General features: G+C 40.0%; 1 protein-coding gene across 6 annotated transcripts in view; it reads right to left on the reverse strand.

Annotated features, from left to right (window-relative positions):
* The window catches only part of LOC134344259 (histone deacetylase 9-like), a 695601-nt gene that overhangs the window by 102339 nt on the left and 579657 nt on the right, over positions 1-13605 (reverse strand). For all 6 annotated transcript variants that reach the window (XM_063043755.1, XM_063043754.1, XM_063043751.1 and 3 more), the window contains one exon: positions 2788-2999. In XM_063043755.1, the coding sequence (XP_062899825.1) occupies positions 2788-2999 (212 nt within the window). The remainder of the gene's footprint in view (positions 1-2787; positions 3000-13605) is intronic.

Here is a 13605-nt window from a genome sequence, read left to right on the forward strand (position 1 = left end):
CCATTTACAAGGGAAAACTGCTTCCAGAAGTGGTTTGCCATTACTGGTAATCATTGCTGCAGTTATGAAAACTATTCTGTGCATAGTAGTTTCTAGAGCATTGAACTAATACCAAATAGGTTCGCTAGTAATTTGGAAAGCTGATTACAGTCCTGTGATTGAAGACCAAAATTGCGCTAGCCTGTTGATTGGCATATATTTGGCAAGTTCTATCTCTACCAGAAAAGAAGGAACAAGAGGTAAAATGGAACGGTACTGAAGCAAATGCAGGAACAGGGGAATCTGGCTACATAGGCACATAAAATTTTCGTAGTAGCAGGGCTTGTGAAAGAGCAGTTAGTAAAGCATGGCAGATCCTTAACTTCCTAAACAAAAGCACTGAATAGAAAGGTAGTTGGGTTACCTATAACAACGGTTAGGAAAATTTTGAGAATAGCACCCATTTCTGCTCAGCCTACTTTAGGAATTTTGTAAAGGTCTTCGTCATGGAATTGATTTTTGAGAACATTTGCCTAAATGAGGGACTTCAGCAATAAGGTTAGACTGGGGCTGTTCTCACTGGTGCAACGAAGGGTGTGGGGAGATTTGATGCTGTGTACACATTCATCTGTGTTTAAACAGAGTAAGTTGTAAAAGCCATTTCCATTGGTCAATGATCATTGGAGCTGGGAAAATAGATCTTAAGTGTTGAGTAAAGGATGCTGCTGAAGCACTGAAAATGGTTTTAATCTGGAACTTCAAACGTGAATTGGTTAAGAATCTGAAGGAGAATCATTTATAGAAATACAGAAAAGGACTGAGTAACCTGAAATAGCCAGTTTATTCTTCTAAAAAACAAAATAAGCTTGAATGTTGGAATGGACTTATGATGTAGCAAATAACTTTGAGATCATACGAATATGACTTTTGCTGCATTAAATCTTAAAGTAGCAAAAAAATGCTCTCCTGGCCTATATGATGAATAAACTCTTCTCGGGCTTTCTGTACCCAGCTGGAACCCCAAGGAGAATTTAGTTGTCTTAAAATTTCCTTTAAAAATGAAACGAGAGTTATATTTATAGGTGCTTTTGAATTGCACAGTGCTATAATAATACCTGTACTACAAATTAAAAAAGCAGACAACTAAAGATATAAAACTTAAAGGCAATCCCTTCACTTTATTTATAGCATTTCATCAGACAAAAGTTAATGTACTCCCAAAGCTTTGCTTAAAAAAAAAGTTTACCCTACAAACCATTTTTATTTTTCATTTACAACTGGTTCAATTTAGGAAATTAAAATGTACATAATTTACAGGACTCTATAAACCAGCAAAAGAGAGAGAAAGAGAAGGAATGCAACTAAATGAGTCATTGAATGACTGCAGGAGTCTTAGTAGAAAACACATCAAAGAAAGTAATACCTGTCTGTCTCAGCTGGTGGGAGACATATCTTATTTTTTGGCGCAAGAACATAGGGACTGTGAAAATATCATGCAGGGAGTAACTTTTTATATTGTGATCAATGAATAGGTCAACACATCTTTTGAAATCCCAATGTTCTTGTAAAAGCCTAGGAGTACTGAAACAAGAACCAATTCAAAAGGTTGGCGTGCAAATCAATAGTTAATGAATGAGAACAATAATAAAGAGTGACTGAAAACAATGATTAAAGTTTTAGGTATGTTTGTAATAATATTTAAACCAAATTTCCTCAGTGAATTTATTCATTGATCAATAGGGCTGAAGAAATTCCCTGTTGAATACACAGCCTATGATGAATGGTAAGACAACAACCACAGTAATGGGCATTAATCATACAAATTTGACACAAAAATCATCTAAGACGCACAAATGAAAAATGTACAGTCAAAGAGAGACATATTAAGAGGAATGATTAAAGTCTACTCTCAGGATTGTTTTGAAGGAGCACCCTATGAGGAGAGAAAAAGAGAGTTGAAGAATTTGCAGCTTCACGTTCTCAGTCTTGGTGGGTAAAGTCAGAAATGTCAATGAAGTGACATTGAGAGTCACTATAGCAGGGGTGGATTTCTCAGATGGATGAATGCATTTGAAAGACTGAGAATTCCAAATCTGAGATGCCTGAGGCTTGTGATCAGCAAACACAGAGGTAAAAGGACTTGGTATAGCATTAGAATATGAATAGCCAAGTTTCAGGGTTACAGTAATAGATGCAAGGACTGCAACAGGCAATGGTTCAGAGTCAGAGCTTCCTGTATTAATGATGGATTGGATGTGGGGTGGAAGGTTAACTTGCTACTAACACGACACTGAGATTAGCCCCAATCTGGTTCAGCCTGTGACAGTAGGTAATGAATATCTGGGATGAACTGCCAGAGGAAATAGTGGAAATTGATACAATCACAATGTTTAAAAGTTGTTTGGTAGGTTTTTAGATAGAAAAGACATGGAGGGATATGGGCTTTAGGTAGAAAAATGGAATAAAGGTAGATAAGCATCATGATCTACAAGGATGAGGTTGGCTGGAAGGGCCTCTTTCTATGCTGTACATTTCGTTGATTTTAATCTTCAACATTTACACTAGTATGGAGATCTTACATCTTGCTGTGTGTGAGAGTTGAAATAATGAGAGAGAACCACAATTCTGTAAATGGCTGGATTGTCTCTACTATAGGAAACTGTCATTTCAGATACATTTAGATTAAAGGGTTCATGACTGGCTAAAGATTTTCATAAAAAGCAGCCTTCTGCACACATAGGCCCATTTTAGATGGCAACTACTACAAGTTATTGAGTTGAAGCAAGTTCTGACTTTGCTCATCCATACCTGCTGCGGATACTGCCTCTGCTTTTCCGAGAGCTGTTGGTGTTGCTGCCGAGCAACAAGCTGTGCCAAAGCTTGTGTGTTTTGTGGGAGTGGAGCAGAGTATGTTCGATTTAGCGGTCTATGGCGTGGCAGCTTGTTGGCAGATCTAAGGGTTGGTGACAGCTTCTCGCCTGCTACTCTCAATGAAGAGTGAGCATGAAGAGGAACCACACCTGAAATATAGTAGAATAGTTAGTTTATGAGTTGCTTGGAGATGTTAACTTACAATGCCACATTGTTTCAAATTGGAGACAATTACAACAAGTGTTGGATCTGAGGGAACTAATTTAATTCAGAACTTAAAATGAAACACCTGTTTGGAAGCCTTTGAATGTAAGGAATGGAGGCATTTTTTTCTTCAATTCCTTTTGTTGCCAGGGATTGCCCAGGTATTTTGAAGAGTGCATTTTGAAAATTCTTGTGTTTCCCAGTATACTGAATTCAAAACATTTCCAGGGCTTCTTACATGCAGACATAATAGACTGCAGAAGCTGAAATCTGGAGCAAGATGAAAACAAGCTGCAGGAGGAACTTAATAGATCTGGAAGGATCTGTAGAGGGAAATGGACTATTGACTTTTTGAGTTGAGATTCTTCATCTCAACTATATCCAGTTTGGGTGAATTGAGTTTCTCCAATACCAATGCACAGATCCTTTGACCACATAGTCTTCCATTTAGACATCTCAGTACTTGTTTATGTATATAGATATTAAAAATCCCGCAGTCCAATATTACGAATGTTACTACTGAGATTTTGAAAGTTTTAAGTTAACCGAGGTTATAGAGTATGTTACAATAAAGAGAATAAAAAAAAATGTAGGGGAATTGCTTTCATTGTGCAGATAACATTGGGGTCATACTGCTTTACAAGTCTATATGTAAATCTACACCATTTCATTGTTGGCATAAATCTAGAAAGCACTTTGTTTTTAACAAAGAGAGTTTTATAAAATCCATTGTATTAATGACTGTTTCCTGCTCATTTTTCTTAACCACATGACTTCTTCCTCTTCCAGCATCTGTCCAAAATTCTTTCAAAAACTCCACTTGAAACTGCTTCTACCACCTTTCACATAGTGTACTGCATCCTACTGTACTCTGCTCATGATGCCTCTCATTCTATCGACAAATACTTACTGTTTAAAAAAAAACGTATCCTCTAGTTACTGACACTTCTGTCACAAGTATATTTATACGATGGGTCCAGGACAAGTCCTCTGAGATAGTAACACCCAGGAATTTAAAGCTATTGACCCTCTCCACTTCTGATCCTCCAATGATTACTGGCTCATTGACATTTGGTTTCCCTCTCCTGAAGTCTACAATCAGTTCCTTGGTCTTATTGACATCGAGTGAGAGGTTGTTGCTATTACACCACTCTGCCAAATTTTCAATCTCTCTCTGTATGCTGATTCATCACCAGCTTTGATACAGTCCATAACAGTGAGATTTTAGGAGAAAGCATTCAATAATGGCTCCTAACTGATTGTGTTACCATTGTGGCAGGGGCTCACATACACCACACCAATGCAAATTTAAAGGTAAAACTTGCAACAAAGAATGACAAATACAAAGAGCATGTTGGGTAGACAGAAATAAATGAACTGCACAGGGAAGAGATAAAGATAAAAAGTCAAGTTGCAGTTTCAAAAAGAGCATTAATCTGCATGCTGTTGATGAAAATTTGATAACGATGAGAGTGACACAGGCCTGAGTAGCCTCGAGATTTAAATGTGAAAACTAATATGACTTACAAGAGGTGAATGGCAAATTAATTAAAATGGAAATGGACACTGGCTGAGCTTCTTCAGTCATTCCACAAAATGAGTTTTAATGGCATTTCAAAGAATGTGAGCTGTAGGCTGCAAATATCCAACTAAGAATTCACACTGGAGAAAAGACAACTCCTTTGGGAATGATATTCAGGGGGGCCAGCATTGTGGGGCTATGAGTGGCTGAGACAACTGCAACTTGATTGGAGATCCATCCATCATTTGCTTGCCACATCCCCTGCAATAGTCAACTCAAGGTGTATTTAGAAGAAAGGTACTGGATGATGCCATAGCAGTGTCCAGGGATGGCACAGCAAAACACATCAAGGGCTAAATTGTTATAAATAAAAATGCCACTTTACAAAGCCTGTCTATTTCCTTCTACCACCCATGATAAGGTAGCCAGTGAGCTGGATTGCACGGATGCTGAAGGAATTCTTTCCAGGATTGAGTGGAGCCCATTGTCAATACCAATGGTCTCTTTGGTCAAGAAAAATGGGTCGGTCAGGATCTGTGTTGATTTTACCAGCAGCACCAACCCAGTGGTGAAGGTACATCAATACCCTCTGCCTGAGGTAAAGAATATCTTGGCAAATCTTTCTGGAGGGAAACACCTCAGGAAAGAGAACGTAGGTGAGGCTTAACTACAGATGGAGATGGAAGAAGAGTCCAAAGTGTTTCTTACCATAAACACTCACAAAGTGCTTTATCACTATAAGAGGCTTATTTCTGGAGCAGCATCTGCACCTACACTCTGGCAGAAAGCTATGGATGAGGTGTTTCAAAGCCGCCCTTGCAATCAGGGCAGTGTACCAGTGAAGATGACTGTGTTGAAAAGATTGGAAAATTATGGATACAAAGCAGGACAAAACAATTCATGCAAATTCTTTAAACCAAACATCCCTTATTGTGATCACACCATTGATGTACAAATCTTATACAAGTGTCCTGAGAAAATTCAAGCACTGGTGGATGACCCAAGGCCAAAGGACATGCCGGAGTTGCAACCCTACTTAGGCTTTGTCAATCACTATAACAGGTTCCTGCCAAACTTGGCTATTGTGCTCCACCTCTTGAACTCAGTACTACAGGTCAGGAAGAAATGGAAATGGACAAAGCAGTGTGAGGTGGCTTTCCAGAAGGCAAAGGTAATGGTGACAAGCAGACAGTGTACTCATACATTATGATCCACATCGTCCAGTGAAGCTTCCCTGTGACACATTGCCTTATGGTGTAGGTGCAATCATGTCTCATGTTACAAGTGATGGAAGTAAACATTCCATAGCCTTGGCATTACGTTCCCTAACTGCTGCAGAGAAAAATTATGCACAAACTGGCAGAAAGGACTTGAGTATGGTTTGGCGGGGGGGGGGGGGAGGTAAAACAATTTAACAGTACTTGTATGGGCGAGAGTCTACCCTCATTACTGATCATCAATCACTAGTGTCTAATTTCGATCCGCAAATGCAAAGATGGTCTATGTTTCTTGGAGGACACAAGTACAAGATTAAATTCAAGAGGATGACTAATCATGGAAATGCTGATGGATTGTCTCATTTACTCTGGAAGAGCAAACAGCTGAAAAATGCAAATTGAAAGTCATGCTAACACAGCAGAGATGATTGAAAGGGAAACCAGAAAAGATTCCACACTGTCTCAGGTCTACATGGCCACATAAAATGTCTAGAATGTGCAACAGAAATTCAAGTTCTTCCATTTTTACCAGCGCTGGGATGAACCTGCCATTGACATGAGTTGCTATACCATCCAGGTTGAGAGCTAAAGTGTTAGAGGAGCTAGGTCTTCTTGGTGTGATCAATATGAAAACATTAACTTGAAGCTTTATCTGGTGGCCTGGGATAGATCAGCTAATCAAGCAGCTTGCAATACATGGTCTGGGCTGCCGGGATGTCCAGAGGATGCCAAGAGCAGCACCTCTCGATCCCTGGGAACGCCTTGCATTGCCCTGGCAGAGGATTCGTGCGTATTTTGCCGGACCATTCATGGGCACAAATTTCTTGGTAGTAGTGGATGCAGCTATAATGTGGCCAAAAGTGTTCCCAATAGTCTCCACTACAGCCTCGCACACTGTTGATGTGTTATAAAGCCTCTTCTAAAGGACTAATATTTCAGAACACTTAGTTAGTGACAATGGACCAGAGATTATTGCAGAACAGGTTCAGTCATTCCTGAAAATGAATGGAATAAGACATATTACATCTGCACCGTATCATCCAGCTACAAATGGCTTGGTGGAAAGGTTTGTTCAGAGTCGAAAGAATTTACAGCAAACAGCACCAGCAGAACACACTACACTGACACTGAATCAGAAGTAACCCAATTTGCTCCTTGCATATCTGAACTCAACATACTCCACAAACAACAACTCACCAGCTATGCTGTTCCTGGGTCATCTCATGCTTAGACCTCCTCAAATTTAATCTCAGGAGTATGCAGGAAAAACAGCTGAAACAGATTGAGGTATCTGCAAACAAGATGGCTGAGTGTTTCACTCCTGGACAAGCAGACCTGTCGAGGCTACAAGGTGATCAAAAGTGGGTATTTGGGAAGATTAACGACAGAACTGGACCACTCTCCTACACAGTGCAGATTGGGTCTGATGCCATCTAGAGATGACACATCGATTAGTCGAGGAGAGCAGAGTAAATTGTTGGAGCAGAAAGGTGCCCAGAACTCTCAGAACCACTTCCTGCAGTCCTAGAGCCACTCCCACAACCACCATGGAGGACACACCAAAACTGAGATTGTTTCACAGCCATAAGTCTCTCCTGCCAAGCAGATTGACACCCTTTGTCAGGAAAGACGTTATCTAACAAGAGTAAAAAATCCTCCACAGTGATTAAATCTTTATGCCTGAATGGAACAATTTAAAATTTACTATGGTGTGGATGTGTACATAGTGGCTGTATTATATAAACTATTGTGTATACACAGTACCTGTAGTTGGAATGTAATCTACATTGATTTAGAATTTCTAGCTAAACAGGGAGGAGTGTTGTGCATTTAATATTTCAGTAATATTTGAGTAATATGGTAGATATATTGTTTGATTAAGCATTCATAATTCATTATGGGTTATATGTAAAAGTATGTAAATGGCATACATCATTGCGCCATCACTTCATAACTGCACACCTCATTAAAGTAAGAATGAAGTAGACAGGTTATCCCTGGCTCCACATTTTTCTTTTGATTAGTTTTTGGAGTTCCAAAACATAACAATTATCAATTCCTTAATGAATCTTTCCAGATACTGTAGCTGGACTTGGTGTGGACCATGTTGCTGCCTGCTGCAGAGAGGTGTCAGAGTCGGTGTGTGAAGGCAGTGTGCAGTCTAACAGCAAGTGATTATCTCAAGTCATTTCTCTTGTGGTTTGCAGTAAATGCCCTATTGGTTATTGGTAATGTGGAATACTGCAAGTCCAGTTCACCGGTTTATTGGTGGGCCTGACAGCGAGGGGACAGCAGGGCGTCGGTTGCAGATTGGACTAGGTCCCATGCCACAGTGGTGCCTGTTGCAGCCGCGTAGTAGAGACGACACCGGAGGCGGTTTGGCGCAACGTCCATGCTGGTCCCAGTGCTGCCCGCCAGTGTTCGCTCGGTGGAAGACAACCTGGATTGCATTAATCTGCAGACTGTTGTGGACTTGTTCTTGCTGATGACATCCATGTACTCAGGGATTTGGGCTACATTATATATATTTTCGTATGACCATATGTTTACTGCTATCTTATATATGCTATATGTGCTTGTGTTGTGTTTGACTGTTGGAAATGTGTTTTGCTCCTTGGCCCCAGATGAACACTGTTTTGCTTGAGTGTATTCATGGGTATTCATGTATGATTGAATGACAATTAAACTTGCACTTGAAAAAACACATTTTCCATGTTGGATCATTGAATTGCTGCAAGGTGATAGTTTTGCATAATATCAGTGACTTGTGATAACACCAAAATATGTGATGTTGTGTGATCTGGTTAATAATGAACCAAACTGCAGCTTACGGGTGATGGAAGTGTAACTCAATATGAAATTCTGATGAAATTGTTTACTGTGAGAGCTACACAAAATGGAATTCACTCAATTAGCTCACTTCAATGCAATGATTATTTTACAACTATAATTCAAGCTTGATGCAAATTAGAAGATATTCTCAAGGTTATTAATTCTGCTTATTAATATGAAGGTAACTACAATGCTTTTACACCAAGGAAAATAAATCTTTTTGAATGATGTTGCATTGATGGTATAATGGGACAACAACAAGGTCACTTATTTTACTGGGAAATTAAAAATGCAATTAATATTGTTTAAAAATGAACTTGTAAGCCATTTGGTTAAGTATAATTGATCTAAATAAGAACATCTACCTAAAAGATGGAAGATATTAAAAACTGCAGATACTGGTAATTTTAAATTAAAAAGAAACAGAAAATGCACTCAGAACAAAGAGTCTTCAACCTGAAACCTTAACTTTGTTTTCTTTTCCTGGCTACTGCCTGACCTGTCGAGTGTTTCCAACATTTTCTGTTTTTATTATCTAAAATATTATTTCCCTATTTGCCAGTATTTATTAACAGAACCAAAGTAAGAAATCCATTATATCTTAAAACTGCTGATATGGTCATTCCATTCCCTTTCAAAATATACAAAAGCTCTGAGGTGAGGTTCTGTCTAATAAAATCTGTCAATATTTAACTGCAGCACCTGTAATACCATTATATGGTGCTGTGAGGGTTTGTTTTCTTATTAAATGTGTCATAATATTAGCTACAAAAGCAATTTTAAACTACAGTATGTTGATATTATTCTCACAAATATTCTCAAATCAAATCCACATATCCTTGTAGCTTCTCATCATCCAAACTTCCCGTAGACTAACATTTACAGCCTCCATCAACCCAGATGCCACCATTTAGTGAAAATAAATAAAGGAGTTAAAAATTAAAATTAACAAAACCTTCACAAATTATTCAGGCATATATTTTGTATGGCTGTAGAGGTAGTGATATAATTGGTAAGCCAAACTCATTAAATAAACCAATGCTGAGACTTAATTTTTTGTTGATAATTGTTTGTGACATTGTTATATTTTTATAAGAAAGGAAACCATGCTTCTCATGCACAAGCAAAAACACAACAGGAACACATAGGTTTATGATGAGAGCATGCCTGTGATTCCATCATTATGTCAAGAGGGGAGATGTTTCCTGATGGTCACACAATTCTCAGTTTCATTCACAAAGCACCCCATGCAGCAAGGCACACAATACACAACATTTAGATATAGAAACATAGAAACATAGAAAATAGGTGCAGGAGTAGGCCATTCGGCCCTTCGAGCCTGCACCGCCATTTATTATGATCATGGCTGATCATCCAACTCAGAACCCCGCCCCAGCCTTCCCTCCATACCCCCTGACCCCTGTAGCCACAAGGGCCATATCTAACTCCCTCTTAAACATAGCCAATGAACTGGCCTCAACAGTTTGCTGTGGCAGAGAATTCCACAGATTCACCACTCTCTGTGTGAAGAAGTTTTTCCTAATCTCGGTCCTAAAAGGCTTCCCTTCTATCCTCAAACTGTGACCCCTCGTTCTGGACTTCCCCAACATCGGGAACAATCTTCCTGCATCTAGCCTGTCCAATCCCTTTAGGATCTTATACGTTTCAACCAGATCCCCCCTCAATCTTCTAAATTCCAATGGGTACAAGCCCAGTTCATCCAGTCTTTCTTCATATGAAAGTCCTGCCATCCCAGGAATCAATCTGGTGAACCTTCTTTGTACTCCCTCTATGGCAAAGATGTCTTTCCTCAGATTAGGGGACCAAAACTGCACACAATACTCCAGGTGTGGTCTCACCAAGGCCTTGTACAACTGCAGTAGTACCTCCCTGCTCCTGTACTCGAATCCTCTCGCTATAAATGCCAGCATACCATTCGCCTTTTTCACCGCCTGCTGTACCTGCATGCCCACTTTCAATGTATAATGACACCCAGGTCTCGTTGCACCTCCCCTTTTCCTAATCGGCCACCATTCAGATAATAATCTGTTTTCCTATTTTTGCCACCAAAGTGGATAACTTCACATTTATCCACATTAAATTGCATCTGCCATGAATTTGCCCACTCACCCAACCTATCCAAGTCACCCTGCATCCTCTTAGCATCCTCCTCACAGCTAACACTGCCACCCAGCTTCGTGTCATCCGCAAACTTGGAGATGCTGCATTTAATTCCCTCATCCAAGTCATTAATATATATTGTAAACAACTGGGGTCCCAGCACTGAGCCTTGCGGTACCCCACTAGTCACCGTCTGCCATTCTGAAAAGGTCCCGTTTATTCCCACTCTTTGCTTCCTGTCTGCTAACCAATTCTCCACCCACACCAATACCTTACCCCCAATACCGTGTGCTTTAAGTTTGCACACTAATCTCCTGTGTGGGACCTTGTCAAAAGCCTTTTGAAAATCCAAATATACCACATCCGCTGGTTCTCCCCTATCCACTCTACTAGTTACATCCTCAAAAAATTCTATGAGTTTCGTCAGACATGATTTTCCTTTCACAAATCCATGCTGACTTTGTCCGATCATTTCACCGCTTTCCAAATGTGCTGTTATCACATCCTTGATAACTGACTCCAGCAGTTTCCCCACCACCGACGTTAGGCTAACCGGTCTATAATTCCCCAGTTTCTCTCTCCCTCCTTTTTTAAAAAGTGGAGTTACATTAGCCACCCTCCAATCCTCAGGAACTAGTCCAGAATCTAATGAGTTTTGAAAAATTATCACTAATGCATCCACTATTTCTTGGGCTACTTCCTTAAGCACTCTAGGATGCAGACCATCTGGCCCTGGGGATTTATCTGCCTTCAATCCCTTCAATTTACCTAACACCACTTCCCTACTAACATGTATTTCACTCAGTTCCTCTATCTCACTGGACCCTCTGTCCCTTACTATTTCTGGAAGATTATTTATGTCCTCCTTAGTGAAGACAGAACCAAAGTAATTATTCAATTGGTCTGCCATGTCCTTGCTCCCCATAATCAATTCACCTGTTTCTGTCTGTAGGGGACCTACATTTGTCTTTACCAGTCTTTTCCTTTTTACATATCTGTAAAAGCTTTTACAGTCCATTTTTATGTTCTCTGCCAGTTTTCTCTCATAATATTTTTTCCCCTTCCTAATTAAGCCCTTTGTCCTCCTCTGCTGAACTCTGAATTTCTCCCAGTCCTCAGGTGAGCCACTTTCTCTGGCTAATTTGTATGCTTCTTCCTTGGAATTGATACTATCCCTAATTTCTCTTGTCAGCCACGGGTGCACTACCTTCCTTGATTTATTCTTTTGCCAAACTGGGATGAACAATTGTTGTAGTTCATCCATGCAACCTTTAAATGCTTGCCATTGCATATCCACCGTCAATCCTTTAAGTGTCATTTGCCAGTCTATCTTAGCTAATTCACGTCTCATACCTTCAAAGTTACCCCTCTTTAAGTTCAGAACCTTTGTTTCTGAATTAACTATGGGCTGATAAATGGCAAGTAACATTCATACCACAGAAGTTCAAGTTATTGACCTTTCCAACTAGGAGAGGGTTTAATCATCATCCTTTGATATTCAATGACAACACTATCACCAAGTTCCACACTATCAACTTCCTCTAGTTGTCAGTGACTAGTAACCCAGATAAAGCACTTAAATAAATAAGAGCTGAGAGGCTGGGTGGAATCAGAATCAGATTCACTATCACTGACTTCTGTCATTAAATTTGTTGCTCTGCAGCAGCAGCACAGTTCAATACATAAAAAATTATAATGAAAATTACAACATGTTGCAAAATAAATGGAAACGAGGAGTAATGAGATAGTGTTTATGGGTTCATGGACTGTTCAGAAATCTGATGGCAGAGGGGAAGAAGCTGTTCCTAATATTTTGAATGTGAGTCTTCAGGTTCCTGTACCTCCTCCCAGATGGTGGTAACATGAAGACGGTGAGGGTCTAATACCTGATACTCTCCACTTGCTTCAATGAGTACAATTGCAACCACTCTCATGAAGCTCAACAAACCTACTTCATTGACACCTCACCTACCACCCTAAACATTTTGTCTACCCTCCACTGATGGAGTGGTTCCGAATGGATACCATCTACAAAATGCACTGCATTTATTCAAGAGAAAATCTTCACTTCCCTTCTTGCTCAAAAAATCTATTCAATTTTCTCCAACTGTACTGCTCCACAATTCAGTCATCTTTTACATTCCCCACCCTCTCCCTTTCCTGTCTGCTTTCTCTCTTTCACTCTCTGTAGATTCTTTTTCTCTGCTTCTCTTCTTATAAATACACGTCTTCTTCTCCTTACTACATCTTCTATTTCTCTCTCCTCCACGTGAATTTAGCTTTTTCCCTTCCCTTTAAGCAAAACAAAAATGAAGGTGGAATTCTGCTTGTCAGCCAGCAACTATGGAGGTAAAGAGATGTTTGTTGCTTTGGATCAAGAGCCTATATCAGGACTGACGGTGTGGAGGGGAGATAGCCAATATTATGAGGTGAGAGGGAAGGGCGAGGCAGGTGAAATGTCAACATCCCTTTGCTTCCACAGATGCTGCTTGAAGAACATCAGAGTTTGAAGAACAAACTACTGATGTACTTAAAAACGCAAACAACAGGAATTCTGCAGATGCTGGAAATTCAAGCAACACACATCAAAGTTGCTGGTGAACACAGCAGGACAGGCAGCATCTCTAGGAAGAGGCGCAGTCGACGTTTCAGGCTGAGACCCTTCGTCAGGACCATTTTAAAATAAAAGAAATAACCGGCACTGATGAGAGCTGGGATCAGAGGCGGGAGGGGGGAGGCTGGGGGTGTCAATGGAGAGGGGAGGGTTGGGGTGAGAGGAAGATGGAGCCTCTGAGGACCCAGGAATTTTAAAATAAAAGAAATAACCGGTTTTTAAAATAAAAGAAATAACCGGCTTTT

Source organism: Mobula hypostoma, chromosome 3, assembly GCF_963921235.1.
Source record: "Mobula hypostoma chromosome 3, sMobHyp1.1, whole genome shotgun sequence".
NCBI classification, from domain to species: Eukaryota; Metazoa; Chordata; class Chondrichthyes; order Myliobatiformes; family Myliobatidae; genus Mobula; species Mobula hypostoma.